The following is a 23,852-nucleotide window of genomic DNA, read 5'->3' as shown; positions in this document are numbered from 1 at the left end:
CCTGCCAGATATGCTGTCATTTATCATTCAGCTGTTTTGTTTATCTCGTTTGACCCAGATTTTGGCGGAGACAAATACAGTGTGTTCCGACAGCTAGAGCCACCAGGTGACAGGAAACCAGTAGGTAAGTAGAGCTCTCCCTCCTCCCTAGCTCTGGGCTGGGTCACACACACACACACAGAGTTCCCAAGCCAACCCCTACAGCTCCCAAGCCTTCTCTCAGAGAGTGCATAGTGGGGACTGGGCTCTGAGATGGTCCCTGTACTCAACAGATGGCAAGAGGAAGAAACTGACAGACCTTCAAACACAAAGTCACAGCAGCCTTGGAGGAGAAAATATGTTTGATGACTTGTTTTTGTAGGTAGACCGAAATGGCCATGTGTTCTACCTAGATTTAGACCAATGTAGAGCTGTGTAAATGGGAAGGGGTTAGAGACTGAGAACCAAGAAGAATACTATTTCCGAGTGCTGTGTTTGCTCTGTAGTGTGTGTGCTTTTATCTTGCGCACATTTCCAGAGTGTTCAGTACATTCAGAAGTCGCCCTGATGTAGGTCTGTTTCCTGCTGTTCCCTGTTTCACTAGAACAGTTTCCGATGGGGACAGCAGCTCTCACGACTCCAGTAAGTCCTGCCTGAGTCTGATTGCAGTGACCTTTCCTGTGTGCTGCCTGCCAGGCTCATTCTCCATAATGAGCACATTAGTTCTCTCTCTCCCACAAAACAGCAGTGGTGTGAACACAATTTCCTGCTTCTGTTACTGCAGAGGTGTAGCAGCCACTACAACCACAACTCTACCCACTTTTCCGCTGTGCTTTTCTAGAGCCCTCCTGTCATGATTGAAGTAAAATGTGTGGTTTGGGAATAAGATGCTGTTCTAAAAATCGAAAACACTACTGAGACTTGGGAGGAAGTCTGTAGATTGTAGGGAGTTCTTTCCCACGGTTAGGGACTGACAGACGACTGTTGCATGTTGTGGTGTTGTGTGTGTCTCTGTAGAGAGCCCAGACTGGTTTGTGTACTGCTGTGTGCTGCTGCTGTTCTTTCATAGCAGTGTGTCTCTGGACTACAGCCAAGCGCAGGTCTCTCCACTGCTTGAAATTCACCACGCGTCTCTGTTATGTTACAGAGGCGTAACTAATCCGCCTCTCTCTTTCTTGTAGGATTGTGAAATTATTTAAAAAATCTGGAACTGAGGCGACTGATGTTACTCTGTGTCATGCCAATGTCCTTCCTGTCTGGCTGCTGTGTTAAATGCTTTTGCAATCCTCTTCAATTGTTCTATTTGTTTCGCAGGGGAAGGATTTGCCGATTTCAAGTCTGTCAGCGTGGATGATGGCTTCACAGACTTTAAAACCTCCGACAGCATCTCTCCACTAGACCCTCCAGACCAGGCCAAGATGTTTCAGCCAGCCTTCCCTCCTGCTTTCCCTAATTCTCAGTCTCTACCGCAACTACAAAATCAGATACATCTACATCAACAACCAGCAGTCTCTCTCTCTCAGCCTAAAAACCCTCTCAACATGGCTGACCTGGATCTCTTCTCCTCTATGGCTCCCTCAGCCCCCACCCCTGCTGAGACCAAGCCCAGTCCCTTCCCCTCTGTGTCCCCCTCCCTAGTGCTCCCACCAGGTGGGGCTAAGCCCCATGGGGGAGGGGCTGAGGACTTTGGCAACTTTGCCCTCTTCGGCCCCGCCTCGTCTTCTGAGGCTGTTCCTATTGGCACTGCTCTGGGAGGGGGCGTGGCAGCATCTCAGGATGACTTTGCAGACTTCATGGCTTTCGGCAGCTCTGGGGGGGAGGCCAAGGGTGAGGGGTTGAGGTCTGGAGAGGGCAGGGCAGAGGGGAGAGGAGAGACCACCATCGCTCCACAGCTGCCCCAGCAGGGCTCTGACAAGTACGACGTGTTCAAGCAGCTGTCTCTGGAGGGAGGCTTGGCGTACGACGACAACAAGGAGAGTGCCGGCGGCTCGTTCTCGTCACTCAGGAGCGAAGCAGATGACTTCGCCGACTTCCAGTCATCCAAGTTCTGCACGGCGCTGGGGGCCTCGGAGAAGAGCCTGGTGGATAAGGTGTCAGCCTTCAAACACGGAGGCAAGGAGGACTCGGCTTCAGTTAAGTCCCTAGACCTCCCATCCATCGGGGGCAGCAGCATGGGCAAAGAGGACTCTGAGGACGCTCTGTCAGTGCAGCTGGACATGAAGCTGTCGGACATGGGTGGAGACCTGAAGCACGTGATGTCAGACAGCTCTCTGGACCTGCCGGGTCTCTCGGCCCACCAACCCCCCGCCTCAGGTGAGGAACTAGTGCGCCTCCTCTGGTGAGGCCCCGTCCAGTCACACATAGAGAACCAATCGTAGGCCTGGCGGTGGCCTCTCTGTCTCCACCCCCCTCAGTGCCCCTTAGCGCCCATTAAACTAGGGTTTAGACTAGAGGGCAAAGCAGTGAGCTAGCTCAACCACATTACTGCTAAATCATGATGAGACACACCAAGTCATTCATTCCCAAACCCATCATTACCTGGTATTAAATTCAGCATTTTTATTCACCTAATATTTATTTATTATTTATTTATTTATTTATTAAACTTATTAAGATACTTTTGATTAATTAATTATTTATTACTAATTTGTTTAGAATTTGTAGCACAGTCAAAAAGCACAGGCCTCCTCTGATGAGAGACAGTCAGGTTGATGTGATGCAGTCACGCTGCTCTATGAGACCACTGGCCTTCATTCCCTGTCTGTGCTGTCATAGCACACATCGCTCATCTCCTCAATGCACCTTTTGTCTCCCCAGCCTTGGTTGTGTGTTGAGTGATGCAACTAAAATGGCTGAATGCAGATTAACGCAGAGCCATGTAATGGTGATGGGCCTCTGTACCAGGAGATGGATTTTATTGATCACTTTCAGAATGCCCAGTTACTGTATGCTGCAATAGGCTTTACCTTTACTCACAGCAAGCCAAATTCTTCCTCAGATTTATTATATTGATGCTTCATGCTCAGTTATCAAATCAAAACATGATGATAATAAGAGGCATACAAGGAACATTTGTAAAGATGTTCCTTGAGCGTGGACATACACTGCATTCGGAAAGTATTCAGACCCCTTGACTTTTTCCACATTTTGTTACATTACAACATTATTCTAAAATTGATGTAATTGTTTTTTGTCCTCAACAATCATAATCATAATGACAAGGCAAAAACAGGTTTTTAGATTTTTTTGCAAAAATAAATATAAATAAAATGAAATATCACATTTACTTAAGTATGCAGACCCTTTACTCAATACTTTGTTGAAGTACCTTTGGCAGCAATTACAGCCTCAAATCTTGTTGGGTATGACGCTACAGGCTTGGCACACCTGTTTCTTAAATGATTCTCTCCAGATCCTCTCACGCTCTGTCAGGTTGGATGGCGTCTCACCAGAGAGGTTTGATCGGGTTCAAGTCCAGGCTCTGGCTGGGCCACTTAAAGACATTCAATGACTTGTCCCAAAGCCACTCCTGCGTTGTCTTGGCTGTGTGCTTAGGGTCATTGTCCTGTTGGAAGGTGAACCTTCGTCCCAGTCTGAGGTCCTGAGCGCTCTGGAGCAGGTTTTCATCAAGAATCTCTCTGTACTTTACTCCGTTAATCTTTTCCTCGATCCTGACTAGTCTCCCAGACCCTGTTGCTGAAAAACATCCCCACAACATGATGCTGCCACCACCATGCTTCACCGTACGGATGGTGCAAGGTTTCCTCCAGATGTGATGGTTGGCATTCAGGCCAGAGTTCAATCTTGGTTTCCTCAGACCAGAGCATCTTGTTGCTCATGGTCTGAAAGTCCTTTCGGTGTCTTTTTGGTAACTCCAAGCAGGCTGTCATGTGTCTTTTACTGAGGAATGGCTTCCGTCTGGCCACTTTACCATAAAGGCCTGATTGATGGAGTGTTGCAGAGATTGTTGTCCTTCTGGAAGTTTTTCCCATCTCCAGAGAGGAACTCTGGAGCTCTGTCAGAGTGACCATCGGGTTTTTGGTCAACTTCCTGACCAAGGCCCTTCTCCCCTGATTGCTCAGCTTGGCTGGGCGGCCAGCTTTAGGAAGAGTATTGGTGGTTCCAAACTTCTTCCGTTTAAGAATGATGGAGGCCACTGTTCTTGGGGATCTTCAATGGAAAATTTTGGTACCCTTCCCCAGATCTGTGCCTCCACACAATCCTGTCTTGGACAATTCCTTCGACCTCACGGCTTGGTTTTTGCTCTGACATGCACTGTCTTCTGTGGGACCTTATATAGACAGGTGTGTGCCGTTCCAAATCATGTCCAATCAATTGAATTTACCACAGGTGGACTCCAATCAAGTTGTAGAAACATCTCAAGGATGACCAATGGAAACAGGATTCACCTGAGCTCAATTTCGAGTCTAATAGGAAATGGTCTGAATACTTATGTCGATAAGGTATTCTTTTTTTATTCTGTTTTTTATTTGCAATCATTTCTAAAATCCAGTTTTTTCTTTGTCATTGTGGGGTATCTGTAGATTGATGAGGAAAAAATGTATTTAATAACTTCTAGAATAATGCAACAACGTAACAGAATGATTACTTTCCGAATGCACTGTACTTAAGTATTATGTGAAAAGAAAGTATTTATCAAAAGGCAAAAAGTATTTATGAATGGCAGAAATCACCTACAGTTTATCATATCACACAGTTTATCTTATTGCATTGGGTAAATTGTTTTGATTGCTCGTTGTGTGTTGGTATGTGTGAGTGTGATTGCTTGGTTGTGTTTTGTATGTGTACGAGTGAGTTTTCCTACTGTGTGTGAGAGAGTACCCATATAGTATTCCTTGACACTCCCAGTGTTGGGTATCAGTCTCCCATAGTGCTTTTGCTCTCCCTAAACCTAAGTGGTCTCTTGGCCCCAAGCCCACATCACTACAAAGAGATCAGAGGTTAGCGGACCAGGGTACTGAACCTCTAAATGGAAACACTCTCATGGAATCTAATTAGCCTTAATGTCCAGGCATTGTCCATATCAGCACCCTTCTCCCCCTCTCATGATCGTAATTAATTTACCAAGCATCTCATCTTCCATGTCACGTCTCATATTCCTCTGAGCACATTCAAGGTCTCTCCTTACATCCCCTGTGTTTGAGCAGCACACTCCTTATAACACCCATGTGCTTATCTATTGGCATAAGTGTGCAGTGAGATGTCCTTATAGCCTATAATATTTCAACACTAGCCAACATATCAGTTTATTGGTTTTAGCAGTTCGGGCAAAGAGGCATCACAATCAAGTTCCGTCTAGGAATTCACCATTTTAGTTATTCTAAATCGGGAAATTATCAATGTAATGACACCCATTTTTTTTGTTTAAGTTTTATTGCACATGAGAATAAATCAACTTTCAGTTGAACTGAAATGGTTAGGCTACTGTCGAAGGAGAGAGTAAGACAATGAGCAATGGCAACGGATCCCGGAGCTGCAGCAAAATGGTTGCCGTTAACATAATGGAGATAGTGTAGTGGAGCGTTGAAAACATTCCTCAGAACCTGTTAATTGCTGCTCTCTTTTATTCTGGCCCAAGTTCATCCAATCAGTATTTTTGTTTCTGGACAGCACCAATCAATTCTCATCTTTAAGAAAGCGTACAGTAGCAGGCCTTGGAGTGTGAAAGCCTCAACATGCTTGCACTGTGTTCAATCCTGGAGAAAATGTAACCAACCTTAAAGAGACAGTATCTATTTTCCCCGCCCGGGGCTCCTTTGGGTCAGAGCAGCTCAAAAGGAAGCCTTTTCATTTGTCTTTGATATTCAGGTATGTTTTGTTATGTGTTGGTCTACGAACAGGCTCCTTGAGAACACACTGAAGTTAGTGATACCCTCCCTGCCTTGCTTTTTTGCTGCAGTGTGCCTGCCTGTTCAATTTGTGAAATTGACAAGAACATATTATAGGATGCCATTTTTCTGCTTAACATTGTTACTAGTTGTTTTTATTAAAGAACATTTAAAAAAAAAATACTAAATGTATACAGATTTAATAGTGTATTTTTATTACAGGAAAATGAATTCTTATTTATTTTCAAACTAGATAGACTTCCTGATATTGTTTTAAACTGTGTTGTGTAAACTATTTGAAGATTAAATGTATTTATGAGGATAGCCTAGTTATGGAAAATGTTTTAGATTGGTTCAGAATCAAAGATGGATTATTATCTTGAGAAACCCTGTCTTGCTGTTAGTTATTGAATGAGTCTTATTAAGCTTGTACACAGGAGCGTTGAACTAATAGGTAGCAAGAGAAAAATGATACTGTCTCTTTAAATCTATTTTGTCACCTGTGATTGGACAAGATGAAGAACCTCTCTGAGGTCTTGTGGTAAGATAGCCTGCTTTGTTTCTTTAACCCTTTGAGAGCTTGAGCAGAATGGTTTTATGAAGAATCATAATGGAGAAAAATGTAGTTGGATCACTTGACAAGTTTACACACACCACCGTTCAAAAGTTTGGGGTAACTTAGAAATGTCCTTGTTTTTGAAAGAAAATGCCATTTTTTTGTCCATTTAACAATAACATCAAACTGATCAGAAATACAGTGTAGACATAGTTAATGTTGTAAATGACTATTGTAGCTGGAAATGGCTGATTTAAAAAAAAAAATTGAATATCTACATAGGCGTACAGAGGCCCATAATCAGCAACCATCACTGCTGTGTTCAAATGGCACGTTGTGGTAAGTAATTCAAGTTTAGCATTTTAAAAGGCTAATTGATCATTAGAAAACCCTTTTCCAATTATGTTAGCACAGCTGAAAACTGTTGTACTGATTTAATGAAGCAATAAAACTGTCCTTCTTTAGACTAGTTGAGTATCTGGAGCATCAGCATTTGTGTTGATTACAGGCTCAAAATGGCCAGAAACAAAGAACTTTCTTCTGAAACTCGCTGTTCTGTGAAGAGAGTAGTACGTGATCTTCAGTTTCTTGGCAATTTCTCGCATGGAATAGCCTTCGTTTCTCAGAACAAGAATAGACTGATGAGTTTCAGAAGAAAGTTCTTTGTTTCTGGCCCTTTTGAGCCTGTTGGAGCTGATGCTCCAGATACTCAACTAGTCTAAAGAAGGACAGTTTTATTGCTTCATTAAATCAGTACAACAGTTTTATTGCGTCTTAATTAGCACAACAGTTTTCAGCTGTGCTAACATAATTGCAAAAGGCTTTTCTAATGGTCAATTAGCCTTTTAAAAGGATAAATCTTGGATTAACTAACACAACGTGCCATTGGAACACAGGAGTGATGGTTGCTGATAATGGGCCTCTGTACGCCTATGTAGATATTCCATAAAAAGTCTGCTGTTTCCAGCTACAATAGTAATTTACAACATTAACAATGTCTACACTGTATTTCTAATCAATTTGATGTTATTTTAAATGGACAAAAAATTGGCTTTTCTTTAAAAACAACAACATTTCTAAGTGACCCAAAACTTGTGAATGGTAATGTACATGTGCTAAACAATGGATTTGGTGATCCATACCTCTCCTCCAACTTCTCAGAAATAGAATGTAAGGCAATGTAATGCCTCTGTCCTATTGGATGTAGTAGACTGTAGAAATGTATCCTATTTATATGATGTTGTCATTATGTAGTAGGACACAAAGTTTTGATTTAAAAATGACAAAACCGGTATTTATTTTATCTCTAAAGTCTGCCGTTGACATTTGAGTTTCTATCATGGCGAGAACAGTAGAGAAGCGTTCAGGTCCTCAAAGGGTTAATCACTCTCCTGCCTTGAACCTGTCCTTTAAATCACCTTGGCTTTTTCAAGTGTTCTGTATTCAATTATCTTTCTATCAATCAACCTGTTGCTTTCCACCCTGTTAGTACAACTACAGTGTGTCGTCTTCTACCGAGATTTACTCATTTTAGTCTGTGAATGTGCCTTCTCATTCTGCTTTCTGCAGCTATATTCTTCTGGGGGGTTTTCTTTCTTTTACCGTTTTCTCTGTTTGTTTTTCTTCTTTTCTGACTGCATGCCCTTGTGTTCTAAATTATTCAAATATACTTTTACAAGTGTTAGTTTGGCAAACCTCTTGTAACAATAGACCTCTCTCAGAGTATTTTGTGATCTTTCTCGCTCTCTTAACCCATGTTGTCGTAATAAATATTACTATTGGTATTGCTGAAATGCGTACCGTCTTATTTTCTCCCTTTCCTATCCTCAGAGGCCAGATAATGTTTAGCTACATTAGGCTTACTACTACACTAGCTCCTTGTCAATTTCACAAATTGCTTTTTTGCGTGCAAGGGTTCTGTCACGCATGAGGCAACGCTGACTGGGGTCCACACATTCCTGCAGGTTATACTGGATCTTAGGAGGAGTGTGTATCTCTGAGTGTTTGAGTGTGTGACTGTGCAAGCACTTGTAAGACTGTGTGCTTGTTTATGTTACCGGTAGTTATACAATTCCTGCCCGATATATTATGAATTGAACAGTGTTCTGCTTGTACAACACAGTTTGTGGGGTAGACAATCAATACAGAGACAGAACGGCTCCACTCCACTACTGAGGTTGCCATGGCAATCTGCCATGAAACGGATGTAATTTTGTATCATCATGTTAGCAGAACTGTCTGCTCCTAATAGTTTGTGCTACGGTATTGTCACACACCTAGAGAAAACACTAGAGAGGTGTTCTACAGCAGGGCCTCGTCCTATCCTGTCTTATCTGCCTCAGAACTGTCAGATCTCCAATCTACCTCACAACCCCAGCAGCCAACCCTGACAGGACATCTATTTCCTTTGGATCAGAGGACAGCTAACACAATCCTTGGTTAATTTATGCTAGCAGATACCCATAGACTTCCAGACGTTGTGCTAACGCTAGTTAGTATTGGCTCACAAAACTACCTCTAACTTCTTTCATACTGGACACTGACACATACAAGTTCATCTGATTCTGGGGAAGTATATAAAGGGCCTCATTGCCAAAATCCCAAAGTATCCCTTTAATTTAAGGATCGGACCCTTTTTTAAAATTTTCGCCTAAAATGACATACCCAAATCTAACTGCCTGTAGCTCAGGACCTTAAGCAAGGATATACATATTATTGATACCATTTGAAACGTTTGTGGAAATGTGAAATTCATGTGGGAGAATATAACAAACTAGATCTGGTAAAAGATAATACAAAGAAAAAATAGTGTTTTTTGAAATCTTTGAAATGCAAGAGAAAGGCCATAATGTACTATTCCAGGTTAGGCCCCGTTTAGATTTGGGCCACTAGATGACAGTAGTGTATGTGCAAAGTTTTAGACTGATTCAATGAACCATTGTATTTCTGTTCGAAATGTTGTAAGACTACCCAAAAGTGCCTAATTGGTTTATTAATACATTTTCAAGGTCATAACTGTGCATTCTCCTCAAACAATAGCATGGTATTCTTTCATTGTAATATCTACTGTAAATTGGACAGTGCAGTTAGATTAACAATGAATTTAAGCTTTAGGCCCACATCAGATATGTCCTTGGAAATGTTGTTGTTACTTATAACCTCATGCTAATGAGCCTACGTTAGCTCAACCATCCCGCGGGGGGATCCTGTAGAGGTTTTCAACCTATTGGTATTATCCAAACTAATATAACAAACACTGTATCTGTATGGGAGCAACGAGCGCGTGTTGTATTATCTGTCATCTATGTCACCAATTGGAAATAGACTGGTGAAAAAACATATTTTTAGAACCCAATCAATTTCGGCATTTTATCCCTCCTTTAAGCTGGTGATCACATCCTAGTAAGTGAACCCTTACACACACTATAGTGCAGCACAAGATTAAATGCAGTGCATTTGATCTCACTGTTACAATGTAGGGGAGATGAGGTGGTACTCTGAGCAAAGTAAAGTCAACACACATTCAGCGTCAGACACAGAATATGGCTTCCACAGTAAGTATTTTTCATATAACATATCATAGCTTGCCCAAATGCCTTTTCACTTTATCATGGCTGACTGAGTAGTAGCTATCATTTCAGCACCTTATGCTTTTCCCACTTAGAGGTACCAGTGTGTATTTTTTGTTGTCATTACAGAAGGAGACGACGTAAAGTTTAACCCCTTCGGAACGTCAGCAGTCAGCAGCGTGGCCAGCTATGATTGGTCAGAAAGAGAGGAATGCCTGTCCGCTCAGGATCAGGCCAAGAAGCATCTGGGCCTGGACGGTGTTGGTGTTTCCTCCTCTCTCCCCTCAGACGTAGTCCACAGGAAGGAGACGTCGTTCGGCAGCACAGAGAACATCCTCATCACACACATCGCCCAGACTAAGATCACCTTCTCAACAGAGGATAGTGTGTCGACCGACAGCAAGTTTGAGGCCTTCGCTGACTTTGGCTCTTGTGAGCCGGAAGGTTTGGGTGGGGATGAGAATGATGACTTTGGGGACTTTGCCAGCACGGTGTCAGCGAAGTCAGACTCCCCCGCGGCAGCGGCCGAGCTGAACTCCGAGGGGAACCTGAACGAGGCCTCGGATGAGTTCAGGGCCTTTCAGGGGGACAAGGCCAAGTTTGGGAAGTCTGACTTTTTGAAGGCCAGCTCTCAGACCAAGGTCAAGTCCAGTGAAGAGATGATCAAGAGTGAACTGGCCACCTTTGACCTCTCTGTACAAGGTGAGTTATCTGACCTGTACTCTGTCTCTCTTTCCTCTTGTTGATTTATTTTCTGTAGATAGTAGATATACGTACATTTTCTGATCCTCAGTAAGTAGATGGTGGTATATTGTGTCCAGTTACTCCATGCCTTCTAGTTCTGATGTAGTGGTGTGAATCAGATCAGCTGGCTGTGATGTGACATAGCAGGACTTTCATCACCTAGTATTGGAGCGCTGTGCCTACTCCGGCAGCTCAGTGCAGTTCCGCTGTCAGACAATAGATGGCAGTGTTGTGACTACAGCCCAGAGACTGTAAAACACATCCTTGGTACACAACACAGGCAAATTAGATTAATTAACAGCACAGCCCAGAAAATCCATGCCCAGACGAAATTAACCGTATTCACTCCTTGTGTGTTCATTTTTTACTGCTGTTTTCCGGTGTTATGTTTCATGCATAGTTAATTAGCGATTCCTACCTCCAAAGTGATAAAGGCTCATTTGCCTCAATGATTTCTCTCCCAGCGTTAACCCTAATTACTTTTTACTTGTTATTCTTCTGTCCTTATTGAATGGTAATCTGATCAGTGTGAGGTAATGGGGGAATGTATTAGTGCTGTCATGCTGTGGGGAGGATGATGCATGTCTCCGCAGGGGGTGATTACCTTGTTCTCTCTCTCTCTCACACACACACACACACACACACACACACACAAACAGAGAGAGAGCCCCTGTGGCATGTGACTGTGTGTCTTTTTTCATGTGTCTGTCTGTTTTTTTCTGTGTGTGTCTGTCTGTGTAAGTGAGTGAGCCATCATGAATTATTCATACTTGCATTGGTTGCCGTGGTGCTATTTTGTACATAATTATCATTTGTTGTAAATGAAGTGTTTTGACGTCTGTGTCCTTGTCCGGAAGGAATTAGCCACAACAGAAAATGAGCTCAGTAAAAAGTCCCAATTATGCCATAGTAAACAAACAGGTGCATATCTGGAATTAGCCAACATCTCTGGGTTGGTAGAAGTGGCCATTAAAAGGGCATTTGAATGTACTGTATGTATGCCAGACATTGCCTGTATATATTATTTATGTACGTATCAAGACACTCTCTCCTCTTCTCCTTGCCTCAGGCTCCCACAAGCGTAGCCACAGTTTGGGGGAGAAGGAGATTGGGCGCTCGCCCCCCTCCCCGGCCCCGGAGCAGCCCTTCAGAGACCGCTCCAGCACCCTGAGTGAGAAGAAGCCTGCCCTGCCCGTCATCAGAGACAAGTACAAGGACCTGACTGGGGAGGTGGAGGTGAGACCCACACACAGTCACACTATCCCAGACATGTTAACTACATTTGCCAATTATCCAGATGCTCTGTAGAGTGTTTAGAAGTTCAGTAGACATTGATTTCAATAGCAAACCACAGAGGCTTTGGCCTTAATAAGTTTATAAGTTTTTTTTTGTATTTATGTAAGTGTCTTTATGGAAATGTGTAAATGTCTTCTCATATCTGAACTCTTTCTAACAACTATAGCATGTTGTTTCAGGAGAGTGAGCGCTATGCATACGAGTGGCAGAGGTGTCTGGAGAGTGCTGTACAGGTAAGATAGTGTGCAGGACTGTTCCCCCTCTCCTGTTTTGACGTGTGTGTGTGTGTGTGTGTGCGTGCGTGCGTGCGTGCGTGCGTGCGAGAGAGAGAGAGAGAGAGAGAGAGAGAGAGAGAGAGAGAGAGAGAGAGAGAGAGAGAGAGTAACCCTAACCCATTCTGCTGTCTGTCTCTGTCCCCAGGTCATCATTAACGCCAACAACACCCTAAACAGCATCAGCTGCTCTACTGTTTGCACTGAGGTCATCCAGTCTGCTCAGGGCATGGAGTACCTGCTGGGTGAGAGACACAGACAGAGGTCCTGAGCTTGTTAAACAAGGTCCAACAGTCTTCAGCTAGAACCGCAAACTCTGCCTGATCCCCTCTGAGAGATTTATTCAGCGCTCCAGTGTTGCCTGTGGATCCTAGTGGGGGCTTGTCTTCACTCGGCCTGACAGACTGTGGATCCTAGTGGGGGCTTGTCTTTGCTCGGCCTGACAGACTGTGGATCCTAGTGGGGGCTTGTCTTCACTCGGCCTGACAGACTGTGGATCCTAGTGGGGGCTTGACTTCGCTCGGCCTGACAGACTGTGGATCCTAGTGGGGGCTTGTCTTCGCTCGGCCTGACAGACTGTGGATCCTAGTGGGGGCTTGTCTTCACTCGGCCTGACAGACTGTGGATCCTAGTGGGGGCTTGACTTCGCTCGGCCTGACAGACTGTGGATCCTAGTGGGGGCTTGTCTTCGCTCGGCCTGACAGACTGTGGATCCTAGTGGGGGCTTGACTTCACTCGGCCTGACAGACTGTGGATCCTAGTGGGGGCTTGTCTTTACTCGGCCTGACAGACTGTGGATCCTAGTGGGGGCTTGTCTTCACTCGGCCTGACAGACTGTGGATGTGTCTCAAATGTCACTTATTCCTTTTGACCGGGTCCTATAGGGCTCTGGTCATAGGCAGAGTAGGAATAGGGTGCCATTTGGGATGCACATGAGTGTGTATCTGACCAGACAGACAGCAGTGTGTCTTTTTAATGAGCGGTGAGAGTGGGACAGGCACCCATACCGTTGTGAGGGGCTGAGAACAGAACACAGTGTACCACCAATGAGTCTTCTTCCAAAAACACACCATTATAAACCTTTGACCTCTCAACGGAGAACAACAACATGTTAACCCTTCAATCCCCAGGGAGGGTAGTGTTACAGCCAACATTATGTCAGGTTGGTCTAATGATCCAACTTCAGAGGAGGTTTCAACATAGGGGAGTGTAGACATGTTAGACAGTGAGAAGGACAATGAAAAACAGCTATCTTTGGCTTATGTTGGAGCTGGCTGTGGGAGAGAACTGGTGTTGTCTTATTGTCGAAGTGTGTTTATGTGGCAGGTGTGGTGGAGGTGTACCGCGTGACCAAGCGTGTGGAGCTGGGTATCAAGGCCACAGCCGTGTGTTCTGAGAAGCTGCAGCAGCTGCTGAAGGACATCAGCCGCGTCTGGAACAACCTCATGGGCTTCATGTCCCTGGCCAACCTGGCGGTAAGAAACACACACACAGACCCACGCACACAGTACAGTCAACACACACACACTCACAGACCTCCCTTCCTAAAATGCAGTTGGTTAGGCTACACACAGACCTGAGAAAATGACACTTGATTGTAACAACTTTGTCTTGAAAATGTTCCTGATAAAATGTTGAGTGGATAAGGACTGCCTAGTAGGATTATCAATGACACCTTGACAGTGTACTAAACCAAGCCCTATGCTGGTATCTGTTAGTGTGTGTAGCTGTGGGACGGCGAGTGTAGAGCTGTCTGTTGTAGGCTGTAGTGATGTGTTGAGAACAGAGGCAGAGAGGAGATGTGCTGGCCTTATCCTCTGCAGCCAGCCTCAGGAATAACATTGCTTCTCAAATGCCAGCAGATAATACAGGCTGGCCATCTCCTGACTGGAGATAATGTCAGTACAGAAAGAGAGAGAATTAGCGGAGAGGGACAGAGGGTGATAGAGGTAGAGGGAGACGGTCAGTGAGTGAGTAGTAACGCTACGTTATCTCAGACCGTAGACCTGCAGCTGCCTTTTGATTCTGCAGTCTCCGTCCTCCTCCTCCTCCTCCTCAGAGAGAGAGAGAGAGAACGATGCCTGGGCACACTCACTTGTTCACACAGCTCTGCTGCCAACAGACTAATGGACTGTATTTACTTTCATTTCCCAGATTAAAGACATATTTCTACTTCAGTTCATTTAGCTGGTTAATGAACATGTCTCTTCCTTCGAGCTATTGTTCTGTAGCTCAGTGTTGGAGAGGAAGCTGCTACACATGTACAGTTACAGTGGTCTGTATCTAGGTATTGTAAACCAGGTTGTTCGAGCTTTGAATGCATTGTGTCGTGCCTAAGAATAGCCCTTAGCCATGTTATATTGGCCATATACCACACCACCCCGAGCCTTATTGCTTAAATATACAACTTATTTTTTAAATGTAAATTGGTTGGCACCCTTATAAAATCCTTGCAAATATGGTACATTTCCTCAAATTTCAGAACTGTAGATCCCTCGTTTCATGCAGTGTTTTGTGAAGTTGTTGATGTGAGGCGTGTGCCCCACAGCGGAGTCCTATGATCAGGTGACCAATCTGCCAGCACCTCCACACGGGGGGCAAGCTACCACCCTGTGTGTGTCTCGGTCACAAACATAGGCTTACAGTACGTGGCCTCCAGGTTGCAGGCCAGCCTAAGGCAAAGTAATTGGCTAGGTACTTCTCTGTTTCAGCTGTTATGAGAAGGGGCTTTCTGTATCCTTAAGTGTCCATGCATACAAAGACCTTTGAAATGTTTTGAATCCTTCTTGAATGTAATGCAATTTGTGGATTCAAATAAAGTGTGTGTGTGTGTGTGTGTGTGTGTGTGTGTGTTTGAGTATGTTCGCCTGTGTGTGTTTCTCCTTGTGTAATGTTGTGTGTTTCTCTGTACAGCCTGATGAGAGCTCGCTGGACTTCTCCTCCTGTATCCTGAGACACGGCATCAAGAACGCCAAGGAGCTGGCCTGTGGGGTGTGCCTGCTCAACGTGGATTCACGCAGCAAGGTCTGCACACACACACACACACACACACACACACACACACACAAACACTAATGTACAGACACACAACACAATAAGCATACAGTAATTCTCAGTCAACACATAATCATGATTGCCAACCAACACACCCTCAATCCCTGAACAGATGGACCCAACAACTGTTGAAACATTTGATTATAAATCCGTTCCAACAAATTTCTCAAGCTGAATAAACCATGAATCATTTTGCCTTTTGAGAGTTGTTTTTAAACTAGTGGTTGACGCATAATAACTAAATGATCGTTTCTTTGACTTTCAACATTTTGCAGAGCAAAGAAGAGACAACTATTGGACGTCTGTTTAAAAGAGTATGATGCAGTGAACTGTCAACTGAATCTCACTTCACTCTCTACTACTGGGGGCCTGGGGGCCAAATTCTCCACTGATAGACAGGCGATGGGGTGCCAAAATGACAGCACACTCTTCTCCTCTCAGCTCCCTCCCTTCACACTGACTGCATCCCAAAAGACAAAATGGGCCCTGGTCAAAACTAGTGCACTATACAGGGAATAGAGTGCTATTTGAGACACTGCCAGTGCCGACAGCAGCAGCACTGTGTTCATGCACAGATGTGTTAGAAATGACCAGACAATCTGATTTCACCAAATATCCCTCCAAAATGAGTCTTAGAAGAGAAGGTGATGAAACAATGATGATAAAATGACACCTGTTAAGATGATAACAATTCAGGAAGGGAGAGATGGAGAAAAAGAGGGAGATAAAAAGAGTTGGAGGAGACAGACAGACGGGACGTGAGAGGAGTGAAGTTGTTCTTTTGGCACCTCTGGTTGAGCTGAGGGAATTGTGGGAAGGTTTCTGGAGGGTCAGTGAAGCATGCAGCTTTACTCTGACAATAACAGGCTTGTAGCTCAACCTTCATCTGACAGCCACCTCTCACTTCACCTCTTACCAGCTACTAACAACAAGTCTATACATTACTCATCCGTATCTGTGTGTTCATTTGTTTCATCATTTGAGTTCTGCTATGGCTTAAAATGTGTTTGTGACACTTTCTTTTCCACTTGTCAAACCCTGATCATCAGTAACTGTTTGTCATATTGGGGTCCATTAATAGTATTGTTTGACTGGACAGTCTGCAGGGCAAGATTGCTTTGATTGTTTCTTGCGATGTTCCCCTGCATCATTTAGCTAGAGATAGATTGATGAGGCGAGGCGGAGGGAGGATGGCTGAGTTTAGGCAGCTGATGTGGCTCACGCATCAGATCAGTTAGGAGCTGGGAGCGCAGGTGCTAAGAAATCTGCTGAGGGTTAGGGTATTTCTCCATCTCTCTCACACTCTCTCTGTGTTCATCTCAATCTTTCTCTCGCTCTTTCTCCTCTCTCTCTTTCGTGTGAACTGAGTCAGGCTGAATAATAGTTTTATTCAGCCTGCCCCTGACATCAGATTAATAAGCCACCTTTTAATTAAACTTGTGTCCAGAGGAACATTTGTAAGAAGGCATAAAAGCCAAACAGAGAATAACATCCCCTCAGAGAATAATGAAATCACAGAAAGCGTTTTCATACAGAAGCTGATCATACTATTATCTTTCAGAGTACAGGTAGTTTCTGTCTGTCTTCCAACTACCAGTAAAGGTGTGGTGTTGATGACATCACTGGCATAATATTATGATGGGCACCATTGAGAGACTGGTCCTAGGCTGTTGGTCTTTGATACTGCTGACTGGGTTCTGGGTTTTAACTTATCCAATGGAGACCTTTCTCAATGTTCTTCATCCAATCACCCTCATATGTTGAGTCAGGGATGGGCAACAGCAGCACCATGTAGCCTGGTAGCAGATCAGCCTGGGTTTCAGCCAAGTCCTCTGATGTGCTTGTTGTCATGTCAAACATGTATGGTATGACAACGAAGGACAAGGGAGTTGGTTACAGCACACACAGATCTGCTGTCAGGCTAAGCAACAGGTAGCATCTAAACATAGTTTATTACTTGGCGACTGCAACAAGCTATAAACTCTCTGAGTGATAATTTGGGTTTAATGAAGTATTACTATTTTTGGTCAGTGATAAATGCTAATGAGTGCAATCATTCCCAAAAGTACTGGTTTGGATTTTTTCCCAATACTAATTTATGCAGTATGATGCATTATTTTTCATAAATGTCAGATTCTGAAATATACTGTACCTCCAGGATTTGAAGTTATTTTTCAGTTTGTTTAATTTGGTTATGACTTCATCTGGAAATAGGCCAATAACATTCAAATAAGTTTACTTGGCATTGGATGCCATGGCTTTGCAGACTGCACAGTATTTCTCTCAAATCTATTGCAGAGTCTGGAATCCTACCTATCCCTGTTTGAAAGATGCCCATCCCTGTTTGATGTTTATTGGAAAATTAGATGGATGATCGTAAGGTGGTACTTTAGATTCTTTCACTTTGGGGATCTTGGAATGTTGCTCCTTGGTGTACCAACGTTCCTTTCTGTGCAAACTGACGGACTGATCCTCAGTTACTGTAGAGTTTCACTTTGCTTACTCAGGACAATGCATGAAACCAGGAAAATGCTGACACCTCTTATGCTACTTACAGGCACTGGCTAAAGACCATGACAAGAGGTTAAGGGTAAGGGTATGCTTCACTTATTTCCGCCTCTTAAGCAGCAGTAGACTGTAGCCTCCCTCTTTAGGCATGATGACCCTTGCATTAACAGGTGGTGTTTCTAGTCTGGAGCCCTGTAGCACCATGAGCAGCACTGTCGTCTTGGTTTCCTAATGGAGGGTCATTAACCTTTAGATTACAGTTAGAAAGGTTACCTAGGATTAATCATGCTGACCTTTCATTTTGGTTTTCAAATTGTCTAACTCTCCCAAGCATATCCTCTCTCCAGCACTTTCTACTTCTGTTATGTCTCACCACATTATATGTGTCGGCACAATCATGTTTGATGGGTAAATTGCACATCATTACAGTTCTGCAGGCTGGGACTGTGGAGGTGGAGGTGGGGGTGAGGAGGAGGAGAGGGAGGACGTGGAGACGAGGGGTTATGCCTTTGTGTTCTCTCCTTTCTTCTCGCTCTCGCTCTCCAACATTCCAGGCTTTGGCAGGTGGACTAAATGCAGGTTTGACAAAAGAAGTGGGAGGACGTGCAAAAGATGGAAGGAGAATACATTGTGTCTGTGAAACCTGAGTGTGTCAGTGTGTGTGAGAAAGACAACAGGTGTGCACAGCATAGTAAATGTACTATAAATGTTTGTGAGCAGGTGGACAGGTATGAGTATACTATATGATGTGTGTGTTTCTAGGTTGTTGTCTGTGGGAGGATATGATTCACCACACATTACTTATTTGTCTTTCTTGCTTCAGTTCGGATATTTCACCAGGGATGCAAACTCTTAAACATTAGCATCTCCTCCTCATCACCAACCTGCTGCTACAGCTGGGCTCAGCTAAATGCAAGCTCGCATAACAGCTCTCTGCCCCTCTCAGTTCACTCAGTTTATTTTCTCAACGGCTATATTCAGATGTTATGTGGGAGTGCCATTCAGCTATCTCAATATATTCAACTAACAGTCAGGAGGACAGGCAATGAGCAGCAATCTTATTGATCAGTAAACAGATCATTGTGCCAAACACGAGTCATATTTTCAAAGGACCAGTTTTCATTGACCCCTTGTTTATATGCCACAGTGGAGATACTGTATGCAGGTTAAGTTACCTACAAATCCCTGCTTCTACCATTACTCTCATAGATCAATTATTTAGTTCCTGTTGATCGTTGATTTAATTTTACCTCTGCTTTCTATTTGTTAGCCTGAGCTACTGCCAAGTTCATCTGTTTATTAACTATTCAGTAGAACCTTGTTGTCCTAACATCCCCCCCTCGTTTCGCTCTTATTTGACCCTTCCGCCAGGCTTTCAACTCAGAGACGGACAACTTCAAGCTGCCGTACGGGGGCCACCAGTACCACGCCAGCTGTGCCAATTTCTGGATTAACTGCGTGGAGCCCAAACCGCCGGGCCTCATTCTGCCCGACCTGCTCTGAACTGCAGACACCGCTGCCATGGCAACGGGCGCCAGGTAATCAACACCGGCGAGGTGCAACAGCCGGGCTCTCCGCCACACACCTCACAGCCTCACACCTTGGGCTGCGAATACAGAGATCACAGAGGAAGAGACCTCAGAATTCACTGGAATCATCTTTATTTATTTTCCTTTTATTCTCTCTCTTTCACTCTGAGGTACTCTGCTCTTTGCGGCGGTGAAGAAGTGCAAATCTGCTAGTTTGTACAAATTCAAGGCTTGACACAGTAAAGACTATTCTGTATCATAATGTATTGTAAAATTATACTTTATAAATAGTGTCATTTTCTCTCTTTTTTTTCATTGTCTGGTCTCATATACAGTAGAATGCAAGTTGGCCTTTTAGCATTGATGCTTTTGCGACTTCCCTGGCAGGATTTATTTTGGCAAACATTATTCAGATAATTAACCAATGTTGTGCTACGGTAACCCAAAGGAGGTCTAGTCCCTATGTCAGAGCAGGAGAAAATGTGGACAGTTATATGAATGGGGTAATGGGTGTCAACATTTTCTGTACTGCACTCTTTCTGTGACTCAACAAGTCCATAACAAACTATTAAAACTGTGCAATATACTACTAATGAAGGAACTTGGAGACAAACTGAAGTGTAAAGCTATCTGTCATTTCCCTTGATTGTCACTTGTTGCTTGGTTACTCTTTAATGCTTGAGCTCAGCAAAGAAAGAGGGACTTTATTGGTGTTTGGGTCTTAAAGTAGTATTTTCTCCTCTCTGTTCTTCTCGAATCAGGGTTGTGGTATCATCACACTGCTGGAACTGAATCCATTTTAAGGTCGGGTCTCTAAAAGGAGAGTCTATGGTTGCTAACATTTGAATTGATATTTAACTTTTTAAGTATTGTGTGACATTGACTGCTTTTTAATGTCTTTGTATTGTTTGATAAGGACTGCTTTATCTAAATGAATGTTCATGTCCTGTTTGAACATTTTTGTGACATTGGGGCTTGAAAGGGAGTCTTAATTCTTAAAGATTGTTGGCTGTGGGTTTTGTTTTTCTGTCTTGCTGTGCCAGTGTATATATACTCGCGCTGTTGACGGGGATGTTTTTGCAGATCTAAGTCTTGAATGAAGTCAACTGTGATTATGGACTATTGCAGCAGCTCTTTGTGAGGATTACAGTATCATAGTATTGTAATTGCAATGACTAACTGTAATGTGAAGTGATGACATTTACATAAATAATACATTGATGCATAAATTAAATACTTTTCATGGTCATTAATCAATTAATCAATGAATGTATTACCTGGAAGCCTATTACCATACACATCAATTAAGAGTATTGTACAGTTCTGCTGAATTTGTTTTTTGTTTTCAATATTTTCTGAATATAATCGAGAAGGTTGGCTTGAATGCCAACATGAATCCTGAAGGCATTCTATAGTCCCAATAGCACGAGTCGTTTAATCTGGATGACATCTGGAATAAAGTCAGGTTCAGAGTCTAATGCAGCAATATCATATTAGCAGTACTTCTCCTAAAATGCCAAATGGTTTGAGATTGTCTCGTCTTTTATTTTTCACTCAATAACATGCTATTTCTCAGACCAGAGAGGCTTCATCTCTATCACTTTGTGACAGTAGCGCCATGCATGGAACCAGTCTCATTATCATTCTGTCTCCTTATGTGTACAGGGCAGGTGTGTGTGTTCACCAACATACATTTTATCTCTCACCATTCCCTAATTGAACATCCTGCTGAAAATGAATTCCTCTCTCTGTCTTCTCACCATGAGCTGCCAGATTACAGAAAATTACAAAAGCTCAAATTACTGAATAATAAGGCTTTGTACATTTGAAATGCAGACCCATCCATCTGTCCCCATGTCCTGTCTTCTTCATGCCTATTATTGTCTGCAGGGCTGTGCCTCGGAGGATCACCTGAGGAGAATGGGTCTGGAGAGATGGGAGGGAGTGCTACCCTACTGTATTGACTGTTATTCTTCAGCCACAGGCTCTTTCATATTTTCTGCCCATTGTCAGTTACAGTATTGATTAAAGGCAGATTTTTTGCTCGCCTGACTCGCAAGTAATGCCTTTACCCTTAATTGTCAAGTGGAGATTTTTATTACTTTGATGTCCCTAGAAAAATGTATATTTTCCTTTTTTTCTTTAGAATTCATACAAACATCCTATCGGCCATGAAAGCTAGTGTTCACAGCCTAATCTGGGTGATATTTCAGACTGTAGTTTTGCTGATTTGAAAAGGCTTGAGGCTTACATGACTTGAGATCTGTGAAGATTTTCACTTGAGTGTCCAAGATCTTGTACTTTGAAATTAAGGATTTGAAACCCCTGTCTGGTCAAATATGGGTCTTTGAAGAAGGCACTGACAAGATTAGTCAGATATCTCCTACAGACACTTTCAATTGTTCAGTTTAACAATGACAAGATGAAACTATTAGAAATCCTTACTATGTATTAATCACAAATTATTTATTACAAATAGATGACAGTATTCAGCATCTATGTCCTTTCTATAAACTGATCCAGACAACACAGTGCGGTAGGGCCATGGATTTAGAGATCATCAGTGTTCATTCTAGGGGAATGGATAGATGAGTCAAAGGCAGGCTTGAAGAGAGGATAGAATCCCACTCAGTCAACCGATCACTGAGAAAGAATGACTTCATCCACCCTTGCTTAAATTGAATTACTTCAAGGTCAGTCTCCCTCTCTCGGTTGAACTTCAATCTTTGACTATATGACTATGGAAAAGGAGCAAGAATTCTGTGATCGTTTTCTGAAACATCCATGACTGTGTTTCAATAGAAGTCGTCGTACCAAATGGTTTTGGAATGAACACGAGGACAAATATAACTGCTTTGATGATGCTTGGGCTATTCATAACCCATCACATTCTGTCTCCATTTTTATTGAGTTTAACTTTCAAATGAACATGAACTCAGTCTGTCATTCATACATACAGTATACTCTCTCTCTTCCTCACCTTCTCCCACCATTTTTCCTCCACAGCGCTTGCTTGCCACAGCAATTGATTACTGTGCCCAGGCATTGATTCAGTGTTAATGTTCATCACTAACAGCACCACTGCACTTGGTGACCATTACTAGGGTTACTGTAGTTTTCATTTGCTGTCAAGGTATTGTCATACAAAGTGCATCTCCCCACTCCTGTATGAGGATTGATTGCTTTAGAAAATCATGTCCCTTTTCGGCAGCCTTCTCTTATCCCATCAATGGTGTAACAAGCGTGATTATTATTTGTCTGAATATTGACTATGCTCTCCGTCTGTACCTTGTTATTAAATAGAAAAGCATGATATATACCAGGAAAAAACTGTATGAGCTGTTTTAATTCAAAGTAAGCTTACAGATGTAGGATCTAATTTGATCACTCTTTTGTTGATGAGAATTTTCTTGCACAGCAGGAAATGCAAACTTGTAGTGTATTCAAGGTTTAAAAAGGCTTCTATAGTTTGCAATTTCCACTTTTGCCCTAATGTATAATGTATCAACATATACAAAAAATATCCATTAATTACAATCTACATAATTATACTGAACAAACATATAAACGCAACAATTAACAATTTCTCTGAGTTACAGTTCATATAAGGAAATCAGTCAATTGAAATTAATTCATTTGTCCCTAATCTATGGATTTCACATAACTGGGCAGGAGCGCAGGCCTATGCGTGGGAGGGCATAGGCCTACACACTGCGGAGCCAGGTCCGGCCAATCAGAATGAGTTTTTCCCCACAAAAGGGCTTTATTACAGACATAAATACTCCTCAGTTTCAGCAGCTGTCCAGGTGGCTGGTCTCAGACGATCCCGCAGGTGAAGAAGCCGGATGTGGAAGTCCTGGGCTGGCATGGTTACACGTGGTCTGCGGTTGTGAGGCCGGTTGAATGTACTGCCATATTCTCTAAAATTATGTTGGAGGCAGCTTTTGGTAGAAAAGTTAACATTCAATTCTCTGGCAACAACTGTGGTGGACATTTCTGCAGTCAACATGCCAATTGCCAATTGCACTCCCTTTAAAACTTGAGTCATCTGTGGTATTGTATTGTGTGACAAAACTATATTTTAGAGTGGCCTTTTATCATCCCCAGCACAAGTTGCACCTGTGTAATGATCATGCTGTTTAATCAGCTTCTTGATATGACAAACCTGTCTTGGCAAATGATAAATGTTCACTAACAGGGATGTAAACACATTTGTGTATAACATTTGAGAGAAATAAGCATTTTGTGTGTATGGAAAAATTCTGGGTACTTTTATTTCACCTCATGAAACATTGAACCAACATTTTGTGTTTATATTTTTTCAGTGCAATTCACATTTCCTGGTGCTGCATTATTATTTTCCTGCTGTAACAAACTGGCTCAAATTAAGATCCTACATCTGTAGTGTTCAGGGCATCAATTCAAGTTTGGGCTTCCGAGTGGCGCAGCGGTCTAAGGCACTGCATCAGTGCTAGAGGTGTCACTCCAGACCCTGG

The 23,852-nt window shown here is 43.1% G+C and overlaps 1 protein-coding gene across 22 annotated transcripts in view; it reads left to right on the top strand.

Moving 5' to 3' along the window:
- The window catches only part of LOC139383180 (synergin gamma-like), a 41,142-nt gene extending 18,521 nt beyond the window's left edge, over positions 1–22,621 (top strand). For 4 of the 22 annotated variants that reach the window (XM_071127587.1, XM_071127593.1, XM_071127591.1 and 1 more), the window contains 9 exons: positions 59–124; positions 1,294–2,292; positions 10,083–10,655; positions 11,767–11,933; positions 12,173–12,226; positions 12,414–12,510; positions 13,592–13,740; positions 15,179–15,289; positions 19,199–21,161. In XM_071127587.1, coding sequence (XP_070983688.1) covers positions 59–124; positions 1,294–2,292; positions 10,083–10,655; positions 11,767–11,933; positions 12,173–12,226; positions 12,414–12,510; positions 13,592–13,740; positions 15,179–15,289; positions 19,199–19,330 — 2,348 coding nt within the window. In that variant the 3' untranslated portion in view covers positions 19,331–21,161. Of the gene's footprint in view, positions 1–58; positions 125–588; positions 622–1,293; positions 2,293–10,082; positions 10,656–11,766; positions 11,934–12,172; positions 12,227–12,413; positions 12,511–13,591; positions 13,741–15,178; positions 15,290–15,594; positions 15,634–17,876; positions 17,910–19,198; positions 21,165–21,246 lie in introns of those variants that run through there. The other 18 variants (XM_071127590.1, XM_071127589.1, XM_071127577.1 and 15 more) reach the window with 12 other exon arrangements.
- The last annotated feature ends 1,231 nt before the right edge of the window (positions 22,622–23,852 follow it).

Source organism: Oncorhynchus clarkii, chromosome 24 (assembly GCF_045791955.1).
Source record: "Oncorhynchus clarkii lewisi isolate Uvic-CL-2024 chromosome 24, UVic_Ocla_1.0, whole genome shotgun sequence".
Taxonomy (NCBI): domain Eukaryota; kingdom Metazoa; phylum Chordata; class Actinopteri; order Salmoniformes; family Salmonidae; genus Oncorhynchus; species Oncorhynchus clarkii.
The sequence above is the reverse complement of the archived record's forward strand: the minus strand, read 5'-3'. Positions and strand labels throughout refer to the sequence as shown.